This window comes from Podarcis cretensis (assembly GCF_951804945.1).
Source record: "Podarcis cretensis genome assembly, chromosome: 14".
NCBI lineage: Eukaryota > Metazoa > Chordata > Lepidosauria > Squamata > Lacertidae > Podarcis > Podarcis cretensis.
This window is the reverse complement of record NC_137183.1, coordinates 31,251,570-31,278,114: the sequence shown is the minus strand read 5'-3', so window position 1 is coordinate 31,278,114 and position 26,545 is coordinate 31,251,570. Positions and strand designations below refer to the sequence as shown.

Genomic DNA, 26,545 nt, shown 5'->3' with positions numbered 1-26,545 from the left:
ATGGCCCTCAGCCACCAAAACTTGATTTGTCTCAAAATGGGTGTGCCGTAAGTGTTTTCATGAAATGAAATCTTGAGAACTTGCATAAGTGGTGCTGCTCAACGAAATGACTCAGCAGATGCACCAAGCTATCACTGTAATGACTGGCTGATCAAACTCTTCCTCCGAGGAACCCAGCCTCAAAGTAGACATTATAGCGTCTGCACTTGCGATCTGCTGTGGGGGCGAGGGGATCGCACAACTGGCTTGCTATCTCGACCAGTTTGGTCCTCCCTGCCATGTGTGACATCGTCCTTTCCTTGGTTTCCTTCCCTTCCAGAAGCAGCCATTCATGTGAGGTGGGGTGGGGGAAGGGCCTGGAAAATATGCAAAATGAGGGCTTATGACTCAATGTTACAGTTGGAAGAGAAGAGGGGTAAACAGACAGGTGTGTCACAGTGCCTAGTTTGGACTCCTTGGTAATTGAAATACTGTTGTTCTCACAGCAGATTTCCTGGCTTTGCTGAGGGGAGATTGGGGTGAACCTATGTGCCCAGAAGTGGGCAGTGGTTCTCAGTAGTGGTATCCCCTTGGTGCCTTGTCAGATTAAGCAGCCGGTTTTTAAAAAGGTAAAGGTAAAGGAACCCCTGACCATTAGGTCCAGTCGTGGCTGACTCTGGGGTTGCGGCGCTCATCTCGCTTTATTGGCTGAGGGAGCCGGCATACAGCTTCCGGCTCATGTGGCTAGCATGACTAAGCTGCTTCTGGGAAACCAGAGCAGTGCACGGAAACGCCGTTTACCTTCCCGCTGGAGTGGTACTTATTTATCTACTTGCACTTCGTGCTTTCGAACTGCTAGGTTGGCAGGAGCAGGGACCGAACAACAGGAGCTCACCCTGTCATGGGGATTCAAACCGCCGACCTTCTGATTGGGCTTAAAATGGAGTGGGGGCACAGGTCCCCGGAAGCATGTTGCTGAAATTCCAGTCTCTCTTTTTTTTGCAAGAGGGTGCGGTCTGGGGACACCTGAGGCTGCAGCCTGGCTGAAGCTAAGCGGGTGTGAACCTGATCTGTCCCTTGGATAGGAGACGATGGAGAACTCTGTGCAGGAGCAGGATATACAAGTATAATGTGTTTGTTTTTCCAAAAGAGAGATGCCACCCCCCTACACACACACCTTCCCATGCATGTGGCACATTCTGGGACAGGTATGGTATTGCATGCGGCTGGTGGAGTTCTGCAAGTAATTGCCCTGTCATCTCATCCTTCTCCTACAATTACTTGCCGGGTGGCTGGCTGACAGCTTATCAGTTCCCCAGCACCTCCATGACAAAATACTCCGCGGTTGCAATCAGATCCACCCTCCTGCCAAAGGAGTCATAAGTATTTTGCATTGTTTCTTTTTTCGTTCACCTCGTTTTGCTCATTTGGAGATACTTTGCCTGACCACCAGGGCTGGGGGTGGGGGGCTGGAGCCTGGGACGGGGTGGGGATGTGGCAAAAACCACCTCCGACTTTTGCATTTGGGTTGGTTTTGTTTTTGTTTTTTTTCCTCCTCCTCCCGCTTTTCTTTCCCCCTTTTCGCCACCTACCATGAGTTCTTTTTTTCCCCTTTCATAGTGCGGACGAAACGCCGAAAACTTCGACCGGTTTTTCACTCGCCACCCACCTGTCTTAACACCACCCGACCAGGAAGTCATCAGGAACATTGACCAATCAGAATTCGAAGGATTTTCCTTTTGTAACTCTGAGTTTTTTAAAGCTGAAGTCAAGAGCTAAGTAGCCATTGTAGACCATAAGCATCACCCTCCCGCATCCATTACCATCTGCTCCCGGCAGCTGTTGTGGTGACATCCTCTGTTGCAAACCATTAGCCGTCATGATCTGAATTTATTTTGTGGTGATACTAGAATGACCATGTTTCAAAGACTGTGGGGAAAAGAAAGATGCTTCTTTCTGTAGGCTTAATAACACTTGGGATGGGACACAAGGCTTGGGAAGAAAGCCAATTTGCTTCAAAATCAGCCTGAGAAAACCCACCTAGTCCTTGCTTTAGAGCAGGGGGGCTGTGGTCCTCCATATGTGGCTGGACTCCACATCCCATCATCTCTGACCTTAGCCCATGCCGGGTGGGACTGCTGGGAGTTGCAGTCCAACAACATCTGGAGAGTCACGGTTCCCCACCCTTAGATTAGGAGACAAGCAGTGGATTAATTTAATAACTTGTAGAAATCCTGCAGATGCTGCCATCCTTCTCTGCCTCTATTACGTACTTTGCAAAAGGACCGGCTCTTACTGCCTTTTCACTTTTGCAGGCTGGGCTATTTTGCTTGCTTTTACAAAATTCATTGCGGAATCCCTCCCGCATTTTTTCAAAGGGTGCTATCTCCAGAAAAAGTTGGGGAACCTTTGGGAGGAGGGATCATTCAGCACACATGAACCCGTTTCCTTTCAAGTCCTTGCAACCCGACTGAATCCAGCCTGAATGCAGATGCAGCCCACAGCCATTTTTTTTACTGCAGCTGCACAGGAACGGCTGCAGATTGCCTTTGCATTGCAAATTGACGTTGCTGAGTTTTCTCCCTTTGGCTTTGCATGTGGGGGTGCAGGAAGCACAGCCAGGATGTAGGACCCCATAAATCTCCATGAAGTGAAGGAGACTTGGGGGGCGGGGCATGCCTGGATCTACACATACACAAGCTGAATAGCAGTTTCTGGAGGTCACAGAAGGGGAGAGGGGTCTTGCTGGATTCCCACAGGCATCTGGTTGGCCTATGGGAAATCAACTAGATGAGCGACTAGGAAGTTGGACTAGATGAGCCACTGGCCTGATCCAGCAAGATTTTATTGTGTTCTTATGAGCATTATCCCTGAGGAGCCATGGGAATTGCTGGGGAGGGGATGATCTCTTACAGAGCATTTTCAGCGTCCTCATCAAACTACAGTTCCCAGGATGCTTTGGGGGAAGGGAGAGCAAGGTAAAGAGTCAGCATTAAGTACTTATTTACACAGCACATAGGCAAACTCTGCTTTTACAGGAGACAGTGATTGGATGGTTTTAAAAGGGGATTGGACAAATACATACAGGAGAGGGCTATTGATGGCTACTAGCCAGGATGGCTATACTCTGCCTTCATGATCAGAGACAGCAATGCTTCTGAATACCAGTTGCTGGAAACCACAGGACTGGAGAGCCACTCTTGCGCTTGGGTCCTGCTTCTGGTTTTCCCATAGGGGCATCCAGTTGGCCGCTGTGAGAACAGGATGCTGGACTAGAAGGGCCATTAGCCTGATCCAGGAGGCTGTTCTTGGGTTCAACCTCCCCGCTTCCACTCCATACTTCACTTTAAATTGTGCACATGCATTCCCAGAGATAACTTGACAGGAATCTGACAGGGCCTGTATTTTAACACATGGCTTGAGATGCTGTGTTGTTTATTTTGCCCCTAAGAAACTAAAGAGTGCCCTGAAACTGGATCAGACCAGGGGTCCCTCAAGTTCAACGTCCTGTTTCCCACACTGTGGGAAAATTGCATACAAAAAATGTGCATATTAGGAGATACTTGCACTCAAGGCATATCCACACTCACCTTTCTTTCCTCCGTGCTTTCCGGACACGGTCCGTATTTTAAAGCTACATGTCTGAGCAGCCTTTTGTCTCCTCCAGAGCTTTCCTCATGAAAACCCACAATCCATGGAAAACCCTAATTGCCATTTGTTGCACTTCAGCTTTAAAGAGCAGGGGGGTTTTGTAGGGAAGTCTTCATGGCCAAAAAAGGACGCTCGGACATGTAACTTAAAAGTGCAGAGCTGTGCCTGGAAAGAGCAGGGTAAAAACTATGTGAGGATGAGCCTTTAAATGGTGACAAATTTTCTTGAGGGCTTTTAAAAATAAAAATAAAAATTGCAAACAGATTTGGAAATGTGGAGAAGTCGTCTTAAGATTGGATAAATGAGAACTTGAGGTGAACTGAAACTGGCAGATTTGCCGTGCTGTAGCTTAGTGGTAGAGCATCTGCTTGGCATGCAGAAGGTCAGTTGCCAATGGCATCTGCAGCAAGGGCTGGAAACATTCCCTTGTCTGAAACCCCAGAGAGCCACTGCTGCTGATCAGTGTAGACAATTCTGAGCTAGCTGGTCCCGGTGGGTCTGACTCTTTGCCAGGTAGCCCCATATGCTCTTCCTTAAGTTGCAAAGCTCTGGGTTGCATGAGAGAGAGAGAGAGAACTTCTCGCTATCCATTTTCCGTGGTTTGCAGCCCAAAGGGGCCAGCAACATCCTGCTTCTCAGCCCAGGTTGATGCTGAGCTGGTGGCAAGCAGTTGACCAGGGGCTTCTTCCCAAGCAGAGGCTGCAGCTCAGTGTGGGCTCCCAGAGTTTCAGGCTAATTTCTAACCACACGCAGACTGATGCCTGAGCTCCCGGGAAGAAAGAACAGTATCACACGCAGGCAGGGCTGTGTCAGTCAATTCCCTGCCCATAACCCATCAGTCGACTATAATCTAGTCCAGCAAAGCTGAACAAGATGGCAGGATTTCCTGTGAATGCTTTGGAACCAATGGTCACCCTAGTATCTACCACTCATGTCACGGTGTCGACGTTACCCTATCAAACCTTTGTGGGTTTCTTTCCTTAAAAGTATTTGGGGTGGGGTGGGGTGGGGTGCTGTCTGTCCAGTTGCCAAATCGACAAACTCCTGTCTGTTCCACTGCGCTTTACGTGTGTCAAAAACCTGAGTATTTTTACTAAAATGAAGCTGATATTTAAAAGTCCAAACAGTATTTGTGTAACTTGACTGAAGCTGTATTTTATTTTATTTTATTTTATTGTCTCAACTAATCTTCTGAAAGTAACAAAGACTTGCCACTGGAATTCTCCTTTGCCAGTAGGGCTGGCAACCTTGAAGGAAAATGAAATGGGTTCTTTTAAGACTCTGATGCTGCTCGGACACCTTTTATTCTCTCTTTGGGGGTGGGGAGGGGTTCTTCACTTACCGTTCGCTTTGAGTTGTTCATGTGCCAATTTTTTTTTTCCAGATACAATTATAAAATAAAGAGTCAGAAATCTTGGTTGGAGGAAAACTCAATTTATTTGTAAACGAGACTAAATGACAGTATGGTGATAGGCATGGGAGTTACTGCAGAAGAAAATTGCAAGCAGAATCACGGCTCGAATCTGTTTGCAAACAATTTACAGAGTTCAAATTTGAAAACATTTCCAGGTGGGGGTGCTCAGAATTATACTCCAGGGTCTCAGCCAGCTTTCCAACGCAACCTGGTGCCTTCCAGATGTTTTGGACTACAACTCCCATCAGCCCCAGCTAGCATGGCCATATGATGCTGGGTTCAATGTGAATTGTAGTCCAAAACATTGGGAGGGTTTGGGGAAGTATGAACTAAACTACTAAACTTAGCATGTGAAGTCCTTAATGTTGTGAGCTTGAAAGTGTTCTTTCAACAAGGCCTTATTACTGCTTTTATAAAATTGTTTGATGTGATCAGTTTGTGTTTTTTTAAGGAAAAAGAAAGTGCTCCCCTCTCCAGACTGAAATTTCAGTTCTGCATTTCAGTTTGTGGGAAAGTCTATCTAAGCAGTTTTATACACTAGATAATCTGGGTGGAAGAGCCTAACAGGTACTGATGAGAAGCCCAATCTTAAAAAGCCTTCCTCCAGGAAACTCATCACAGCTGTGGACCCTTTGAGCTTCTGGGTTCATTGGGACCTTCTGAGAGAACGTAACCTATCAGGACAGGGTACAATCTATCTGTAGCATCTACATACCTGGAGCAGCCTGGTCTGGGAGCCACGAAGTCACATCTTACAATGAAATTTAAGCCACTTGGAGTTAACATGCTTTTGGATGGATCCAGATGAACACTCTCGTCTCCATTCTCCATCCCTACCATTGACATTGATCCAGTGCAGCAACTCTGAGGCTGGCAATCAAGTGGACCAGGTTTGCACAATAGGTGTGTCACTAGTCAACCCTTCTTGAGTGAGGTGGAAAGATTTGGGTGGTCCAATTAGCCTGCTCCTTTGCTGAACTAAATTCCATGCTCCCTGCCCTGTAAATGTATGCAAAAATTGGATGGGCTTCCCACTAGAAAGGGAAGGTGCTGTGACTTTGTCTCCTGCCCAACTATTGAACAGCCAGCATAAGAAGCCATAAGGCAGGCATAGGCAAACTCAGCCCTCCAGATGTTTTGAGACTACAATTCCCATCATCCCTGACCACTGGTCCTGTTAGCTAGGGACCATGGGAGTTGTAGTCCCAAAACATCTGGAGGGCTGAGTTTGCCTATGCCTGCCATAAGGCCGAACTTCGTTCAAGCCAAAGAATGGAAGATCATACCTTTGTTCTCTCGTTCTCCGCAAAGGAAGCAGCCTTCCTCTGCTAGGCATTTCAAAACTGTTGATGATGTTTTTGATGGGGGGGCACCCCCAAAGTGTTTGCCTCATCAGGTCCCACCTGGTCATTGCATGAGACATCAGCAGCCTGTGGTTTTGCTCTGGAGGCAGATGTCCTTGTGAGCAAATAGCAGCCTTGGGATGTATCTGGTGATGGACTTATCTGCACTTACCTTTTGCCCCACTCTTTCCAGGTACAAGTCCTCACTTTAAAGCTCCATGTCTGAGTACACACACTCCAGAGCTTTCCCCATGAAAGCTGCTATTTAAAGCTGAACAAATGGCTACTTGGGTTTTCCCATGGAATACAATGAGCTGACCGTTGCTGCAATCTTACACTCACTTACCTAGGAGTCAATGGGTCTGACTTGGATTGCAGTTTGGGGCTGGGAGTCAGTCTCATTGCATTTGAGTAAGGGCCATGGATTGGTGGCAGAGCACTTGCTCTGCATGCAGAAGGGCCCAGGTTCAATCCCTGGAAGCATCTCTAAGTATGGCTGGGAATGTCTCCTTCCTGAAACCCTGGAGAGCCACTGCCAGTCAGTGTAAACAATACTGAACTGGGTAGACCAGTGGTTAGGATAAGGTAGCTTCCAGTGTTCCTATTTAAATCAGCCTTCTATTCAAAATCATGAGGACTAGAATCTTAGCTTAGTGGTAGACCATCTGCTTTCACTGCAGAAGGTCCCCAGGCTCAATCCTTGGCACCTTTAGGTAGGGCTAGGAGCCTCCCCTGCCTGAAACGCTGGGGAACTGCTGCCAGTCAGTGTAGACATTACAGAGATAGATGGACCATTGATTCAACTTGGCAGAAGGCAGCTCCAAGTAAACATGAAACAGATGGTGCTGCCAAAAAAAAGTTACTGGGCAATAGCCCTCAGTAACATCAGTATCCCTGGTGCAACCAACCCACTGAAGACCTAAACATGCCTGCTGTCATTTTTGAAACAAACTTCTCTTTTTATCTTGGTCTCCCTTATTATCTTAAACAAGCATTTGGTAAATCTGTAAGGTATATGTTAACTCATTCTCTGAGTCTGGGAAGATATAGAGCCAGCCTGAAACTTATTTATTTCTTTAAGTGTCTGTCAGACAGGATTATTATACCTAAGGTGGGGATCCCTTAAAATGGTTAGAATCTCATCGGGGATCAAAATATAGCCTGCTTCAGCCCAGATCCAACTTTTATAAGATACTGAATGTGCAAAGAGATGAGCTAATTACTTGTTTAAGCGCTAGTGGTAATGGGGATGGCTTGGGACAAATAGCTGAGGTCAACCAGAGAGTGATGAAACCACCAAGAAATGGGTTTGGCCGTCAATCAACTCAAGTCATTGGCCCATCTGACCACGTCCTGCCTACTGGGGTTGATGACATTCCTCCAAGGTATTTCAGCTCCTACTGCATGAATGACGCTTTGGAGGGTGTAAGAGAACCCTGCTGCAAGAGAAAACTGCTCTTGGCTACTAAAGGGATGGAGCTCATAGGGGTAAGTTATGTGGTCAGGGGACAGAGCCCTGTTACAAGACTCCTTTATGACTGAAATAATTTCATGGAGAAGCCAGTCATTTTCAACCAGCTTCTCCGACCTGGTGCCCTCCAGATGTTTTGGACTACAACATCATCCTGCTATGCTCACTTAGTTTTTATCAAAGATTCTTTGACCTGAGGGTGGCAGGGATTGAATCTGGGGCCTTCAGCATGCCAAGCAGCTGTTCTTCCTTTGAGCTATGGCCCTTCCCTATCCATTTGCATGGAATGCTCTCATGTCAATCACAGGCAAGTGTGGTGAGAACACAGCTTCCGACTTCCTGGGCCACATAGCAAAAAGAAACTTAAGTGATGAGCTGTGGCTTGCACAACTTCTCATTGAAAAGTCAGACCTTTGCAACATGAGAGTCTGTCATCATCTCAGCTGTGTGTCAGAAAACACCTACATTAAATATGTGATTGGATGTTTCACCCATCTCAGGGTCCTTAATAAGTGGCCATTTTGCTACATGCTCTACCACACATTAGTAGGCTGTTCATCCCACAAAAGCTTGCTCATTCATATGGTCCTAATGACTTCAGCCATGTTGGCATTTAATCAGCAGCCAGGCAGGAGTAATGCCGGAGGCTGTGAATGCTGGTTCAGCTGCTCCAGCCCCCATAGTTTAGATGTGGGTAGGTGACAGACCTACTATGATGCAACCACCAAGCAGAGGCCTCTCTGGGAGGGCATGCTTCCAAATTCTGACAACCTTAATGGCTATAGAATCCAAGAGAAATTATAGAAAGTGATTATTGTTTGGCAAATGTTTGTTTGTTTGTTTGTTTGTTTGTTTGTTTGTTTGTTTGTAAAAACTAGCTCTGATCCCGAGAATGTACACTCAAGGGTTTTCTTGCGTAGGAATACAGGAAGCTCTTCTATACTGAATCAGACGCCTGGTCCATCTAGCTCAGTATTGTTTACACCAGGCTTCCTCAAACTCAGCCCTCCAGATGTTTTTGGCCTACAACTCCCATGATCCCTAGCTAGCAGGACCAGTGGTCAGGGATGATGGGAATTGTAGTCTCAAAACATCTGGAGGGCCAAGTTTGAGGAAGCCTGGTCTACACAGATAGGCAGTGGCTCTCCAGGATTTCAGGCAGGGTTCCCTCCCAGCCCTACCTGGAGCTGCCAGGGATTGAACTTGAGGCCTTCTGCATGCAAGGCAGATGCTCTGCCACTGAGCTATGTGTGTATGCATGCACTCACCACCCTGTCTTCCACCCAATCTCTAATTGAAGGGAAGCCATATGGACCACGAGACTTTCCTAAGAACATCAGAAGAGCTTGCTGGATCAGCCAGTGGCCCATCTAGTCCTGTTCTCATAGTGGCCAACCAGTGCCTGTGGGAAACCAGCAAGCATGTTCCCCAAAACATCTGGTGGGCACCAGGTTGAAAGCCATCTAGGCTTCCCCTTTCACTGCAGCACCATTATTAATTGCATAATAGAATTTGGGCAGGGAATCCCTGGATTGGCTTCCTCGTAGAATGTATATACATAACAAAGCAAGCGATGACCACCATTAACTAGGATGTCCTTTTGCACCAGCGCCATTGATATGAAAGGGAGTTACACAAGAGTGCTTCTGCCCACAAGGTGTAGTGCAAGAACTGGGAATCTGTAGACATCCAGATGTCATTGGCCTACAGTTCCTATGATTATCCCTGGATGTTGACCAACGTCTGTGGAATCCCAGCCATGCCCGAAGGACTACAGGTTCCCCGTCCTTGGTACTGCAGAAGAAGAGAACTCTCCCCTCAGCATGCAAAATGCTCCCCTTGCTGCAACAGAAGCATTTATGCCTTGTTTTCTGGCTCTAGTTTACTGTGTTTTACAGGGATGCTTCCTTCACCAAGTCTTTTCCTAACTCTGTATTGCAAATCAATGAAATTCAATGAAACGTTTGCATAATAAGAAACTACTATGACTGCTGCTATTATTATTATTATTATTATTATTATTATTCCTACTACTGCTGCTGCTATCATTTTCATCTTCATCACCACATACAGGAGAATGACTTCTTGGCCCCTCTCTAAGGGCAGTAGCATCGTTCTAGGGATATTCAATACAGTGCAAGATGGAAAAAAATTGTTTCTCTCTGTGTTGCTGTTTTTCACTGTTTCCTCCTGCAAATACACTCCCTGCATAAATATGTCACTACCTGGAATGTAAGATGTCCAATTTAATGCATGGCCTTTCCGAAGAATGTTTGAAAATTGATATATAAAACATAAAACTTGTAGGCTGTGCTGGAGAGAGGGGTTGAGTGCACACACTCTCAAGGGGATGGGAGTGAGTCTGACAGTTAACTGAGCAGCAGTTCTCATCACCAAACTCCTAGCCCCCTTTTCCTATTAAAAATGCATTACATTAATAGTATTATTAATACGAATAGAAAATAAGTAGCACTCTTATATGCAATTATTGCTATAAATTTCTAGCTTCCTCTAAGTGCTGCACATATATTGTCTCTGTAATTCTCATAATGATCCACTCCAGCAGATTATTGCCCCCAAACTACAGAAGGGGTGACTGAGGCTGCGGGAACCAAGCTATACCTGAGGCCACGTAATGATGTGTCCAGCTGGGAACTCCCAGCTCATGCTTCGTACCTGCTTACCACTGAAGATCATAGCCATTCTGAGTAAATGAGCATATGCTTGGGATCAGACCACAAGCCTCACCAGCTTAGAAAGTTTTAAAATGAGTGAGGCCACCTTTACTTGTGGGCAGCTTTCTGTAGGCCACATGTCAGTGGTGGGCGTGGTCAGAGTCAAAAGTGGGAGGAGCAACGGATATGACCGTTACCTGTGTACACTTAGGCTACATTCCAGGCGCACACAAGTTTTTGGCACCCATCGACTCCAGACGAGCAAGAGGCATTATCACAATTTGGACAAATTCCAGCCCGGCATAAGTACTCAAGGAGCATGTAGAACAGGGCCAGCAAGAAGAGCATAGTTTGGGGGGAGTCCCGAGGGCCAGATTGACCTGGGGGGGCAGTGCTTTGGCTCCCAGACCTGAGGTTCCCTATCCTTGCCTTAAAAAATGCTTTGAGAACTCAGGCTGCAAAAGCAGCAGTAGAAATCTGCTCTTCCTAGATTGTTGTGTGCACACACTTGGATTGTAACCATTGCTCACATTTTTGGAAGTAGAAAGTTCGGTCCAAAACAAGGGGATATTTATCCCTGCGGAGACACAGAGCCCACTGTCTCCCAGTGATTGCTGCAGGTCCACGGTGATGGCATATCAATATATCTCCTTCGAAATCGGAATGGCTATTCCTTCCCTCTCCTCTTCTGAGCTGCCTGATGGGTCTGGTGGCTGGTTTGTTGGGGGGGGGGAGTCCTCTGCCCTGCTCCCCCGCTCCATTCCCTCGGCCTCCCTTTTTAACCCTGTGCTTTTCATCCAACAGAAAGACAAACACGACACTTCCAACTTTGATAAGGAGTTCACGAGGCAGCCTGTGGAACTCACGCCCACCGACAAACTCTTCATCATGAACTTGGACCAGAACGAGTTTGCAGGATTCTCCTACACTAACCCTGAGTTTGTCATTCATGTTTAGGCGATGTGGCAAATCCTTCTGGTCCTCTGCTTTTGTAATCACAGTCCTGAATTCCAGATTGCCTTGTATATATGGACACGAGTCTTCCGGGGTTAATGGTGCATCCGTTCCGACATCCACATGCCCTCGTTGGAGAAGAGAGGGACGTCTGTCTTTGGCCACTTCTCCTCTGTGTGTGCAATATATGGTTTGTTCTTTGACTGGTCTGCAAAAGGAATAGTGTTTCTAGAATCTCTAGCTAGTTGGCTAAACTACCAATAGAGTTTTGAAACATGTCAAAGAGTATTGTCTCGAAATATCAACTTTACTACTGTCTTTGTATTTTCAAATGAAACTGAAATGCCAGTGTTTTCTTGTCTTATTTGAATGCTAAGCATGGTCAATATCCTCAGCCGTCGTGCCACAGCGTTTTGCAATGACTGTGACCTTGTTTCCCAAGATTCTTTCTGTTCGTTTGTTTCTGTTTAAGCCAGAACTGAACCGAGTCAACCCTGTTGATGTGAAGACGTCTGCTTCATAAACTTGCTTATCTTTTGAAATCTATCTGTCTTCCACGTTAGTTTCTGTCAACACATTTGGGAATTGCCCGTCAAATATCCAGGCAGGAAACTTCCAAAAATGGAATTTCTGTCTATGTTCTTGTAAATGTTGTTTCTGCTTCTTCATTTTTGTAAGGAAAAAAATGGAGATGGCCTTTTCAAATCATTGGAACCATTGGCAGTTTTAACAGTGCCCTATGATGAATTGTTTTTTAATTTAAGACAAATTTTTGCAAGTCAATAGTTATGGAAGAATTTTCAGAATTTGACCAAGTGATTGACGCTGTCTCCGCAAGAGGAAGGAGAGCTTATTCTGGTGGCTTGCCTGGATCAAATGTTGGCTAAATTAATTAGTTTTAATTTTTAAAATTAATTCTATTACATTTTTCTTCCACCATTCCTCCCAGGAGCTGAAGGTGGCACACATATTTCTCCTCACCCATTTTACCTTCAAAACAACCCTGCAAAGTAGCTTAGGCTGTGAGTGAGAGAGTAGCCCAAGGTCACCAAATGAGCTTCATGGCCAAGTGGGGATTTGAACCATGGTCTCTCAGGTCCTAGTCCAACACTCTAACCACTACACCACACTGGCCCTGCAACCATTACAGGTTCGAATTTTCCCTTTTTCAGGGCTTGCTCTTTTAGTAATACAAAACCTTGTGCATTTTTTAAAAGGAAAATTAGAATGTTATTTTTAAAAAATCCTTCTGGTATTTTTAATAATCGGTTTGAGAATCCTTATGGTGGAGATGCAAAGAAGATAGCACCATATGGCAAAGTCTAGCCAGAAGAATGAGGTGGACCTTCATCTGGGGGTAGAAATTGAGCTTGTGCCCAAATTAGAATTCAAAGTGGTTTTCATACACACAAACATAAATATTTGTTTCTTTTCCAATTTTAAAAGTAAGGCACCATGCATGTGTGTGAGTGTAAAGACAGGAGATATATTGTGGATCCTCTGTGCAAAACCTCATTCTCTCTCCCCATCCCAGAAGTCCTTTGGGAAAACAAAGGCTCCCTCCAGACATGAAGCTCTCCTGCCACCTAAAAGGCCCTTCCTGTTGAGATATCCCCCTTCCTGGAGGAGTACAAAGACGTTCAGGACAGCAGTGAATTGATGATGGAGATCAAAGCACACATCCCTTTGATCTAACCCCTTTTCCTGGGCCACCAGGGGGCTCCATATTGGAGTATGGAGTTCTGTATCAGGATTTGCATAAAATCCTACTGTGTGCTAGCTGGCCTTGTTCCCAGGTAAGTGTGCACAGAACCACAGAGCCTCAACCTGTGGATTATCTTTTGGGGACTAGGTGGCTTTGAAGGCCATCTGCATCTCAGTGACTCAGCAATTGCCATCCTCTACACCAGAGCTTTCCAAACTTTTCATGCTGGTGGCACACTTTTTACGACACAGTATTTCAGTTTTACTAGCAAACCAGAGGTTAAACTAACCCCTTTCTAGCCTCAGGAGGAACGCAGGGAGCATTTGCATGACACACCTGCACATTGCAGCCGACACACTAACATGCAGACCCTCCAAGTGTCTCTATTTTCCAGGCACGTCCCTGATTTAGAGAAGCTTTGATCCCAGAATGTCCCACTTTTCCTTATGATGCCCCTGTTTTCATTGGAGAAAATTGGAGAGTATGGAGTTAACCCCCAAAACTGTCTGAAGGCAATCCTGTATAGGGAAGGGGTTTTTTTAATGTTTAATGTTTTATTATGTTTCTATATATTTTGGAAGCCGCCCAGAGAAGCTGGGGCGACCCAGTATGATGTGTGGGGTATAAACAGTAAAATTATCATTATGGAATGGAAAGTCCCTATTTTCATCGTAGAAATGTTGGAGGGTATGTAATGTTTCATGACACTCAGTTTGGAAAGTTCTGTTCTACACGCTTACTTGAGAACAGGGGTGCCAATGTGAATTAAATACGGCAGGGGCAGATAAGCCCCACCCCACATAAGCAATCAGAAGATGTGGTGAGCACACACCATTTGAATGGCAATTTCCACCAACGGGGGGGGGCAGACCCCTCAAATATTTTATTGGGGGGGCACGAAGGGACCTCAGCCCCTAGGAGCTGGCTCCTATGCCTGGTAATGAGTGGGGCTTAATCAAACAATCAGTGTTAGTTTATTGGTCTAGCCAAAGACCATGACAAACCTGCTGCAACAGTACCTGGTGATGAGAAGTCACACACAGAGCTGCTGAAGCACTGTAAGTCATATGAAGACTTGGTGTGAATAAGGATGGGGAAGCTCCAGCTTTCTGGGTGTTGCTGGACTCCAACTCCCAACAGCCCCAGCCAGCATGACCAGTGGTCAGGTATTATGGGATTTAGGGCCCAACAGCAGCTGGAGGGCCACAAGCCCCCTGCTAGTGGTATATAGCATATTCCAAAAGTTCAAGGCACTTCACAGGCATCGTCTCAATGATCCTAACAACAGCCATGTAAGGCAGCCCATAATGCCAAGCTAAGGCAGGAGTGAGGAGGAATTAAAGAAGCTTTTATTGAGGGTGAAAGAGGAGAGCACAAAATATGGTCTGAAGCTCAACATCAAAAAAACGAAGATCATGGCCACTGGTCCCATCACCTCCTGGCAAATAGAAGGAGAAGAAATGGAGGCAGTGAGAGATTTTACTTTCTTGGGCTCCATGATCACTGCAGATGGTGACAGCAGCCACGAAATTAAGAGACGCCTGCTTCTTGGGAGGAAAGCAATGACAAACCTAGACAGCATCTTAAAAAGTAGAGACATCACCTTGCCAACAAAGGTCCGTATAGTAAAAGCTATGGTTTTCCCAGTAGTGATGTATGGAAGCGAGAGCTGGACCATAAAGAAGGCAGATCGCCAAAGAATTGATTCCTTTGAATTATGGTGCTGGAGGAGACTCTTGAGAGTCCCCTGGACTGCAAGAAGAACAAACCGATCCATTCTTAAGGAAATCAGCCCTGAGTGCTCACTGGAAGGACAGATCGTGAAGCTGAGGCTCCAATACTTTGGCCACCTCATGAGAAGAGAAGACTCCCTGGAAATGACCCTGATGTTGGGAAAGATGGAGGGCACAAGGAGAAGGGGACGACAGAGGACGAGATGGTTGGATAGTGTCTTCGAAGCTACAAACATGAGTCTGACCAAACTGCGGGAGGCAGTGGAAGACAGGAGGGCCTGGCGTGCTCTGGTCCATGGGGTCACGAAGAGTCGGACACGACTAAACTACTAAACAACAACAACAACAAGGCAGGGTTTGAAAGTTGAGCCACTTGCATCAGGCCCACCTAGTGGATTTGTGAGTCTTGAAATTGGGATTTCAGAGTTCGCACACTAATGGTGCAACTCTGTGCATGGCCACTCAGTGGTAGTCCAAGGAGCTTCCTCTCAGGTAAGTGTGCACAGGATTACAACACTTGCCTCTACACCAGACAAACAGGACACCAGTGATAGCAAAGCAACCACTGATCAGCACAGTGTGGTGGAAAGGAGACATTTGAACACAAGACCTTGGCCCACACAAGAGCATCGACATCTGTTCAAAGCACTTCCACTCCTTTTCAGGAAAACCAATCTACCCAGGGGTCTCCTTTCTCTTGCTAATCTCTTGCTAATCAGCAACAGAAAGCAATTGCATATCCTCCAACATTTCTCCAACATATCCCGTCCATCTGACTGGGTTGCCCCAGCCACTCTGGATGGCTTTCAGCATATATGAAAACATAATAAAACATTATTAAAAAACTTCCCTATACAGGGTGTCTTCAGATGTCTTCTAAAGGTTGTATGGTTACTTATGTCCTTGACTTGGGGGGGGGGGGTCACATAACTCCAAACCCTCCAACATTTCTCCAATGAAAATAGGGACGTCTTAAGGAAAAGTGAAACTTTCTGGGAACAAATCTGAAACTGGGACGGCTTCTGTAAATTCAGGACTGTCTCTGGAAAATAGGGACACTTAGAGGGTCTGCAATTGCTGCTTAGGTAGAAAACGCTGTTCTTCTTCCCCGAAAGTGATTTTTTTTTTTTTCATCTATGGCAGCCTTCCCTAATCTGGGATTTACCCACTCTTACCTTTCCTCTGCTCTTTCCAGGCATGGTCCATGATTTAGAGCTCCATGTCTCAGTGCCCTTTTGTGTGTGTTTTTGCTCTAGAGCTTTCCCCATGAAAACCCATTCTTTAAAGCTCACTTGGAGCAAACGTCAATCCACAGAAAACCCAAACTGACGGTTGCTCCAATTCATCTTTAAAGAGCAGGTTTTCATGGGGAAAGCTTGGGGCAAAAAATAAAGCTCAGACACAGCTTCCATATGGAAGGAGATCCTTGCCAACATTTTTCAGAACACACACTCTCTCTCTGCCAATTCACTGGTCATACACTCTTGGTGAGTACAATTAAAACACTCAAATGATCCCCTGCATGCTAAACATATAAATCCCTTTGATTAAGTGTCTGTGTTTTGGGGGCTGCCAACATTGCAGGCTCTATAAAGTTATTGCAAGGTATTCTGAAAAGCTCCCTTCTCCTGCTCTCATCATGTGAAGAAGGACAGTGGACTGGAAGAGAAAAAACAATTCCACCACAAGTTATCTTTGCCCCAGACATGTTACCACCAACCTTTTCTATTCCTATGGACAGAAGAAAAAATTCCTCCCTTTCTCATAATGCTACAATTCATGGACATTCAATGCAGCTGAATGTTGGAAGATTCCAAGTGGAAAAAAGGAAGTCTTCCATGCAGCGCACAGTTAAACTGTGGAACTCACTCTCACTGTCCCACCAAAGGCAGTGATGGCCATCAACTTGAATGGCTTTAAATGAGGATTGGACAAATTCATGGAGGAGCTGGCAGTCAGTGGCTACTAGCCATGATGGCTCTGCTCTGCCTCCACAGCTAGAGGCAGCAACACTTCCAACTACCAATTGCTGGAAACCACAGGAAGGGAGAGGGCTCTTATGCTCATGCTCTGCTTGCTGCTTTCCCACAGGCATCTGATGGGCAACTGTGAGAACAGGATGCTTTACAAGATGGGCCAGTGGCCTGATCCAGCAGGCTCTTACGTTCCTAAGAGAACTGAGGTATTGTCCTTACCCCATAATACATATAGAAATAGGTGCAAGGATGAAACCTGAAACTACAGCTTCAACCACTGAACAATGGAGCTCATTCTGAAGATAAGGAGGTGTTGCCCCCTCTGACCTTGTGCACACAGACACACTTCAGGGCGAATGCTTGATTGAGCCTCCAGCACATTATGCAAGGAAATCTCCCTGGAGTTCTTGCCATAGCTGGTTGAGGTCACATGATGCAGGGAAAGGAGCCAATTGTAGAGGAATTTGGGAGGGACTCCACCTCCTCCCAGCCAGTTGAAAAAGGGGGAGAAAAAAGAGGCACATGGAGCCCCCGCTTGTCCATCAAGTGTCAAAGCTGCTCAAAATATGCTCTCACTTATCCCCTTGCATCCAGTGACACAACCCCCCCCCCAAAAAAAGAAAGATTAAGCTGCCATGCTGCAAGCAAAGGAGCTAAATAAATCTCCAGCTCTGCATGGGAAGAGCATACCTGTTTTTGCCAGGAACTGACTGACTTCCAGGACATAGCCTTCCCCCTCCTCAAACAGAAGAGTTTTTTATGGGATCTCTCTGGACCATAAAATAGGGTGACCAGCAGGGCTCCAGGCCATTCCTAGTTGTGCAAAACTGGATTATTCAACATTTGCCATATAAAAAACTGCCTTTTACTGAGTCAGACCTATTGGTCATCTAAGCTCAGTATTGTCAACACTAACTGGCAGCAGCTCTCTGGGGTTTCAGGCAGAAGTCTGTCCCTGCCCTACCTGGAGATGCTGCTGGGGACAGAACCTGAGACCTTCTGCATGCAAAGCAGCTGCTCTAAGCACTGAGCTGCAGCTCTGCCCCTTTATCCATTCCTGCAGTGGCAAGCCATACCCAGCCCAAATCCTTTTCCTACACAACTCTTATAGGCACAGCAGCAGCACCTCACTTTCCTTCTGGCTACCATAACTTAAAAGATCAAGAGCTATGGCTGCTGTGATCCCCTTCTTGCATCAAAAGAGCTCTTTTGGAAGTCTTTATCCAGCGCTTTCACATGTTGTACTATAGGTTGTGAAACAGATGGTATAAGAAACTAGCCTCCACACCCTCACCCTTAATCCTGCTCCCTTATATACCACAATTTCAGACTCAAGATAAATTAACAATAACTGCTGTGGTACCTTGGGTTCCAGATGCTTCAGGTTACAGACGCTTCAGGTTACAGACTCTGCTAACCCAGAAATAGTACCTCGGGTTAAGAACTTTACCTCAGGATGAGAACAGAAATCGCACGCCAGCAGCGTGGCGGCAACAGGAAGCCCAATTAGCTAAAGTAGTGCTTCAGGTTAAGAACAGTTTCAGATTAAGAACGGACCTCTGGAATGAATTCAGTTATTAACCTGAGGTACCACTGTATTGTTCTTTCCAAAGCAGGATTGCATCGCCAGTGGGACTGTGATGAAACAATGTGCCACTTACAGAATCACAATTCTTGGAATGTTTGAAAGATTTGGGCATAAATTGTCTACGTAGCCACCAGATTAGCATAATCTCAAAAGACACAAAGCTTTGTCTCTTGTCCATTTTTTATGCAAGGTGACAGGGCAATTTAGAATAGCTATCCACAACATTCTGCTATCCAGATTATTATTATAATTTATTTATTAATTACCTTCCAAACCGTCATCTCAAGGCAATTTGCACATGAGTCAAGTAAAGAATTAAAAACACAGAAACAACAAATGCATTTAAAACAAAACACTAACACTAACAAGTGGACACTTGGGATAAAGATCCATTTATCCTTCTGAGAAAAGCTGTTGGAGCAATAATGTTTTCAGTTGTTTCCAGAAGTGCAGGTAGTACTCAGTAGGAATGCTACTCCAGAGAATGGGGCAGTCACACTAAAAGCCCTGCTCTGAGTTATGGTGGAACGGGCCTCTTTCAATTGTGCAGGAGTGAGACACCTACAGACTACAGTGATCTACTGGGTGTAGAAGGGATAAGGCCTGGTCCTGTACAGAAACTTCTATGCTAGTACCAACACCTTGAACTTGCCCCTGTAGCAAATTGGCAGCCAGTGCAAATCCTGGGAACAATGTGTTATATGTTGGCAGTAGTTTCCCCCCACAAGCAACCTAGCCACTGTGTTCTCCAGATGCAGCCTCCAAACTAACCCCAACTTTTAGTTTTGGTTATAGCTCCCACTGTGCTGGCTGGGCCTGATAGAAGCTGCCTACCAACACATCTGGAGGACACAAGGTTGGAGAAGGCTGCTTTGGAATGTGGCCAACTGTCTGTGGTCTTTGGTGCCAATACAACAATCAAGAGGATGCCGTGTCAGTATAAGAGATACTGGGACACTGGCATGTAGAGAACCATGGGTGCAAATGCACAGCTTGTGCAAAACTTGGAAATCATGGCCAATGCTGGCTTTGCTGCAGAAATGTGACAGTCCACATACCAAGTGTCCAGATTCCTAAATAGAGTCCCTACTTCATAGGAAATTCATTGTGTGTAAAGCAACATTGAACAACCATGGCATCTAAGGGTGTTCTGATCCATCTTGGATTTTGTCATCACGGAGATGCTGGGCCAAGGTGATAAGGAAGGAGGCCTGGTGTGTCTTGGAGCTAACCTGAAGCAGGGGCACAGTCAGGACAGCCCTGGAGTTGCTGGTTTCAGGACCAAGGCTAGCGACCTCGAAGCTGAGGCAAAAAGACAACATAGGCCTGAAACAACTACAATATTTTATTATCTGTTCAGCCTAAAAGTTCCACCCCCTCAGTGCTGCACCTGGCTAGCTTAAAAGACCTTTTCAGATGCAGTTATTGGCATCTACTAGGGAGGAGAACCTGGTGGGGGGGCAACTCCAGCTCTCATCATTGCTGACCATTGGCCATACTGACTAAAGCCAATGCTCAGCATCTGGAAGTCCACATCCCCATCCACAACATCCTCCACCTTTGCTACAATGCCCCTTCCGACCTTCAGGAGGAGGGGGGGTTGTGGGATCACGACCCCGCCCACACTCTGCGAGGCTGGCGTCAGCCTCGCAGGAGACAGGGATTCACCCAATTAGCATACCCTGTGGCGCCAGCCAATTGGCTGGCGGCAGGGGCGGGCCTTCCTAGGGCCACTTAAGGTCAGGGCAGCCCCTGGCTCACCCCCTTTCTTCCCTGGAGACGACGCAGTTTGCAGTTTGCAGTTTGGGTTTCCCTCCTTTTTGGAGTTTCCTTCCTCCTTTTGCTTCTCCCCCTCTCTCCCCATGGTTTGAATGCTCTTTAATCAGCTGATTTTACACGGTCTCCGTTCTGCCCCCCTTGTTTCTCCCCTCTCCCCAGCTAATTTAAACAGTCTCGGGCCGCACCTTAGCTACATAAACCATAAAAAAAAAAAACAAGAAGGAAGAAAATTAAGAAGTATCTGTTGGTCCGAGGACAAGGCCCAGTTATTTACAGCTGCATACTCCATTGCCTTTGGCGCTATGCGCAGTGGCGAAGTGGTTTGTAAGGGCCAACCAGATTCCATTGCCCGAGGTAGTTTGAGAGACCTGACCTTGTTCAGATCCAATTTAGTCCTGCATGTCCAATGTTCCAAAACCGATCAGCAGTAAAGGACACTAAACAATTCATGTACATGGGACCAACCGTCTCAGGTCCATTCCTCGAACATTGGGATGGCTCCGGCCTTGCACGGCATCAGTCCATGCACGTTATGCGAAGGGCGATTGCTGCCTGAGGTTTACCCTCAGCTAAATTCACGGTTAACTCCTTTCGGATTGGGGCCGCCACCACAGCAGTGCATTTGGGACTCTCATCTGAAAGGATGAAGGACTTGGGGGCAGTGGAAGTCTGATGCATTAAGGGAAGTCTGATGCATATAAAGGATATATTCATAAGACCTTGTGATTGTTCACAGTATACCTGACCTGGCTTTGTTACCTTCTTTTGCTTTCAGGTGACGTTGTGATGCATATTTGGAGTATAGGCCCTGCACCGTCCACTGGGATATAAACCATGCCGCTAATGGGGACCTAGGGTGCAGGAGCTACGAGGGCGCGCATCTGGATAATCGGGCACAGCATGGTGCATTGGGCCAGGGTCCGCGCCATCAATTCTGGTCTCGGGCCGCACCTTAGCTACATAAATATATCTTGGATCTCTCGAAGGAGAATGCGCTGGGCCAAAAAATGTTGCCCGCTATTAGGGCCAGAGAGGCGGCGGAGGGGCCCCCAGATGCTTTAGATATCCTATTAGGCGAAAAGTGTTAGCTTACAGAAAGGCAGTCAACTTGATGTGGCATATCTTTAGTGACTTGGAGGAACTTAAGGCCTCTTACCCAAACGTCACTACTAGTTTATTTGGGGCCTCGTGGATGGAGAGGCGGGTTTGGAGAGATTGCAGGTGCCCGATAGCCATAAACAGGGCTAGGAAAGCCTGGCATTGGGCGGTGGTGCGTAGAGTGGCAGCCCTGGGTGGGAGTGGCATTGAGGGCCCACCCAGTGCCATGGTCATCCAGCTGAGCGAGAACGACTTGGCGTATAGGAAAGGGGTGGACTTGATATGGAACATTATCAATGACTTGGAATTGTTGAGGGCATCCCATGAAAACATTACAATAATCTGGTCATCTTTGCTGGAAAGGCGATGTTGGAAAGGGATGCAGAAAAACCCGTGGCTGTGAACAAAGCTAGGAGGATTGTGGAGCGCACGGTGGCTTGTAGAGTGGCCGCATGGGGCGGTCGGGTCATTCAGCACCCATGCATACGGTTTGACAAGGAAATGCTTTATCACTGGGATGGCGTGTATACGGTTTGACAAGGAAATGCTTTATCACTGGGATGGCGTGCATCTATCTGATGCTGGCAATGCTATTTGGTTGGCAGATAATTTTCAAGGCGTTAGGGATTGGTTACAGGTCTGAGGGTATTGGCGGCGAGCCGGCTTGCGGCTCGGTGGCGGTAGGCATTGGCCGGGGTATTATCATGCAGATGAGGTTGGGGGGGAGGAACGCCATCACCTCCCCCAATGCTTGAAGGGTAGTTCGTTAAAGGACTCCGAGGGGCGACGCCTCGTCCGAAACCTACGGAGGCTAGGGCCTAAAGCGCGCCCCCGAGCGGTAACCCCTTGGGGAGCGCCCAGGGATATGCATCTCGGGTGGCTCCCCCTGTTGGTGTTTAACCCTTCCCGGTCAGACCGGATAGTCGGTTAGGGCCAATGCCTAAAGCCAATACCCTTCTTTCCTGTAATCAATAAAGTTGTGGCCATTTTTCGCCCATTAACCTAAAACTCTGTGTCCGTTGTCTTCATTTATTCCACCTGTGGGGGGGAGGGAATAGCCACACAATGCCCCTTCCGACCTTCAGGAGGAGGGGGGGTTGTGGGATCACGACCCCGCCCACACTCTGCGAGGCTGGCGTCAGCCTCGCAGGAGACAGGGATTCACCCAATTAGCATACCCTGTGGCGCCAGCCAATTGGCTGGCGGCAGGGGCGGGCCTTCCTAGGGCCACTTAAGGTCAGGGCAGCCCCTGGCTCACCCCCTTTCTTCCCTGGAGACGACGCAGTTTCCCACCCACCCGCCCTTTAGGTTTTGCCACTGACCTTGCTATGGGCTTCGGCTGGTCGCCGCAAGGGGCCTGGTAGGAGTTTTTCCATTTGGCTAATTGGCTGGTTTTGTGAGCCACTTGGTTTTTTCGCCTACCTCGTAGCAAATCGTCACAACTCCCTCGGTTTTGGCGGTAGGCATTGGCCGGGGTATTATCATGCAGATGAGGTTGGGGGGGAGGAACGCCATCACCTCCCCCAATGCTTGAAGGGTAGTTCGTTAAAGGACTCCGAGGGGCGACGCCTCGTCCGAAACCTACGGAGGCTAGGGCCTAAAGCGCGCCCCCGAGCGGTAACCCCTTGGGGAGCACCCAGGGATATGCATCTCGGGTGGCTCCCCCTGTTGGTGTTTAACCCTTCCCGGTCAGACCGGATAGTCGGTTAGGGCCAATGCCTAAAGCCAATACCCTTCTTTCCTGTAATCAATAAAGTTGTGGCCATTTTTCGCCCATTAACCTAAAACTCTGTGTCCGTTGTCTTCATTTATTCCACCTGTGGGGGGGAGGGAATAGCCACACAATTCTAATAAGGCACAACAAGCACTGATGTGACCAGACAGTGGTATCCATGTTGGCCAACATAGTGCTCAGAGCTAGGAAATTGCCAGGATTTTGTGTCATCCTGAAACATTGCCACAACAGCATCCAAGACCCATGGGAGAGATGGGGGAACAGGTTCCCTTTTTGCATGTCAAATTCTGAAACCCTGAAAGCCATTTCCAGCCCTTAAGAATGGGGGAGGGGGAGTAATTTCCCTTCACTTCGTTTGCTGCAGCTTCCTCTAGTGACACGTTTGGCTTTTGTGACACTTCCCTTAATTATGGCAACTGATGACAAAACCATCGTGACAAATGACTCAGCTCTTTTTCGAGGGTGCAGCAAAGGAAGCCTGAAGCCGGCTTCCTCCGCTTCCTAAGGTATATCTGCTTGCGTGGGCACGACACGGGCAGTGAGCGGCTCTATGCCATCGGCCAGGCTGGGCTGAGATGGGAAGCATCCAACAGAATGATTGCTCAGCTTCCCTGTCACTTTGGTCTTGCTCATCAGAGAGAAGATGTGGCCGCCTCCTTCATGTTTGGGAAGAGTGACCAGGAGAGGCAACAGAATGACCTTCCCAAACCTTCTCCTCAGGCTGCCTTTCATTCATCTCATTTGCATTACAATTCTCTTCATTAGGCCTGAGAGGATGTATAGCAAATCAATTAAAGAACGGGACTGGCTGAGACTGCAGCAAGTCGGTTCCTTCAGCAGATACAACTGGGATTTAACTCACAGGGCTAGGAGGAATCAGAATGATATGGGTTCAAATCCCAGTTTGGCTAGGAAGCCATATGGGGTGACTTTGGGCAGTCATTGCCTCAAAGCAATATGCACAGGGGGGCGAGGTAGGTACCAGGTGGGCAACTCTGGGAGCATTCCCATCTTGCCCCCTTCCTCACCTGGCTCAGCAAAAGCATTCTGAACTCAGAAGGAAATCTTCATTAGGCCTGAGAGGATGTATAGAAAATCAATTAAAGAACGGGACTGGCAAAGCAGGTTTACAGAGGAAGAGGCAGGCCTTCAGATCCCAAGAAGTGCAGGGCTTTGTAGCACTTCACATTCTGCCCAGAGACACTGCAGAGCTTTTCCAAAAGTGGTGAGAGATGGTCCATCCAACCTCTTCTAGTCAGCAGTTCTGCAACCTTAGTTTGCAGTAGTGATGTATGGAAGTGAGAGCTGGACCATAAAGAAGGCTGCTCACCGAAGAATTGATGCTTTTGAATTATGGTGCTGGATGAGACTTTTGAGAGTCCCATGGACTGCAAGAAGATCAAACCTATCCATTCTGAAGGAAATTAGCCCTGAGTGCTCACTGGAAGGACAGATCGTGAATCTGAGGCTCCAATACTTTGGCCACCTCATGAGAAGAGAAGACTCCCTGGAAAAGACCCTGATGTTGGGAAAGATGGAGGGCACAAGGAGAAGGGGACGACAGAGGACGAGATGGTTGGACAGTGTTCTCGAAGCTACCAGCATGAGTCTGACTAAACTGCGGGAGGCAGTGGAAGACAGGAGTGCCTGGCGTGCTCTGGTCCATGGGGTCATGAAGAGTCGGACACGACTAAATGACTAAACAACAACAACAAAGTTTGCACCAGGAGAGGTTCCCAAGCCATCTTCAAAGAAACCTCACATACAATGCATTGCAGTAGCATAGCTAGGCCACTTATGGCCACAGCCAGGCTATCTCTGTCCAGAAGGGGCTGCTGATACAATACATCATCCCAAGCTGGCAATGAGAACCATTTCCCCCCATCTGAGCCTCTAAAGCATTTGTAGATGGTTGGGAAAATAAATGCCACTTTCAACTCTTCCTTGGTGACCTTCACATTGCTCCATGCTCCTCTTGAGTTATTTTCCCTAACTGGAAAGTGTCCTGGATATGTAACAATTCCTCTTGTTCGTCTGGATGGGGACATGTGGGGATAGGCAGGTTGTCTTCTTCATGGCTAGAGCAAAGTCCTCTGTGCAAAGCTAAAAGACACAGGTGTTGTTCCTTCATGCCTCTGTCCTTGCCAACCTCTACTTTCGTAGAAGCATAGAATTGTAGAGTTGGAAAGTAGCCCCAAGTGTCATCTATTACAAAGCCCCTGCAAGGCATGAATCACAGCTAAAGAATCCCTGACAGATGCCCATCCAACCTCTGTTGCAAAACCGTGAATGAAAGAGAGTCGACCACCTTCCATGGTAAGCTATTCCACTACTGAATAGCTCTTCCTATCAGAAAGTTCTTCCTAATAGTGTTAGTCAGAATATCTTTTTTCTTTGTTCTTTTTTGTAATTTGGGTCCATTGGTTTGGGTCCTGCCCTCTGGAGCAGCAGGGCAATCTCAGAGCAACCACAGTCTTAGGAGAGACAATTTGGGAATTCTGAAGGTCAAGCAAGCAAGAATATGTTGGGGTCTGGGACAAATTGCTCAGGTGATGAGAAGTTGGTTCAGAATGGTGGGATGCAAAGAGGTATATAAATATAAACATTTTGTAGCACTTTTCAACTCCCTAGTTGTATTTTTCAACTTCCTAAACTGAAACTCAAAAGCTTCAGCTGAGGTGAAGCAGCTGAGGATTTTTCTGAGGAAAACCAAGTTTTGGCAAGGCAAACAGATTTCTCCTGGCTGAATCACACATTTCTGGCTTGATTGACTATTGCAGGTCAATATTAAACAACAAAACTTAACTTCCATACAAATCACGTACACCCACAATGTTCTTGCAAAGGGGCTTATGAGTTCTGGCAGGCATGTAGGCACGTTTTAAATGCTTTTGTTGATATTGCAGTATTGTGATTATTATTTTTAAATTAAATAAACAGCTGCAAATAGAAATTAATGTCTTAATATATTTGAGCTGGGGCTTACTGGGGCTCAAGCTCCTAGAATTGCTTTTCAGGGTCAAGAACTCCTCCTGGAAAATGTGAAGTAAGGAATGAACATGTGCAGAGTGACTTTTCCTCATCTCCACTGATTAATCTCAACTAGTATCAGAGATTGTTGCTCGAACCAGGAACCCTGATGGCTCAGGCTGGACCCTCATCTAGTAGGACCTACCTGGGACTCAGAGCCCTGTTCTGGTACAGAAAATGAAAGGGGTGTACAACTGGAGGTCATGGAACAGGTGAGCAATATGGAGTGACCGCCTGTCAGCTCCAACGCTTTGTACCCGCAAAGTACTTTAAGTCCTTGCTTGCAGCTGGGTTGATCAGGCTTTTTCACAGGCACCTCTCCTTTTCCTCTGTGGTCATAAGATCTGGAAGCATGCATAGCCTGCATTGCTCCCTCAAGACAAAGTTTTCCTCATGTGAGTGCTTGAGCAAACA

The 26,545-nt window shown here is 46.9% G+C and overlaps 1 protein-coding gene across 2 annotated transcripts in view; it reads left to right on the top strand.

The window, feature by feature from the left end:
• PRKCB (protein kinase C beta) overlaps positions 1-12,033 on the top strand; it is a 191,039-nt gene extending 179,006 nt beyond the window's left edge. Inside the window, exon 17 of one of the 2 annotated variants that reach the window (XM_079952777.1) lies at positions 11,338-12,033. In XM_079952777.1, the coding sequence (XP_079808903.1) occupies positions 11,338-11,490 (153 nt within the window). In that variant the 3' untranslated portion in view covers positions 11,491-12,033. Of the gene's footprint in view, positions 1-1,599; positions 8,706-11,337 lie in introns of those variants that run through there. The other variant, XM_079952776.1, reaches the window with a different exon arrangement.
• Positions 12,034-26,545: the final 14,512 nt, after the last annotated feature.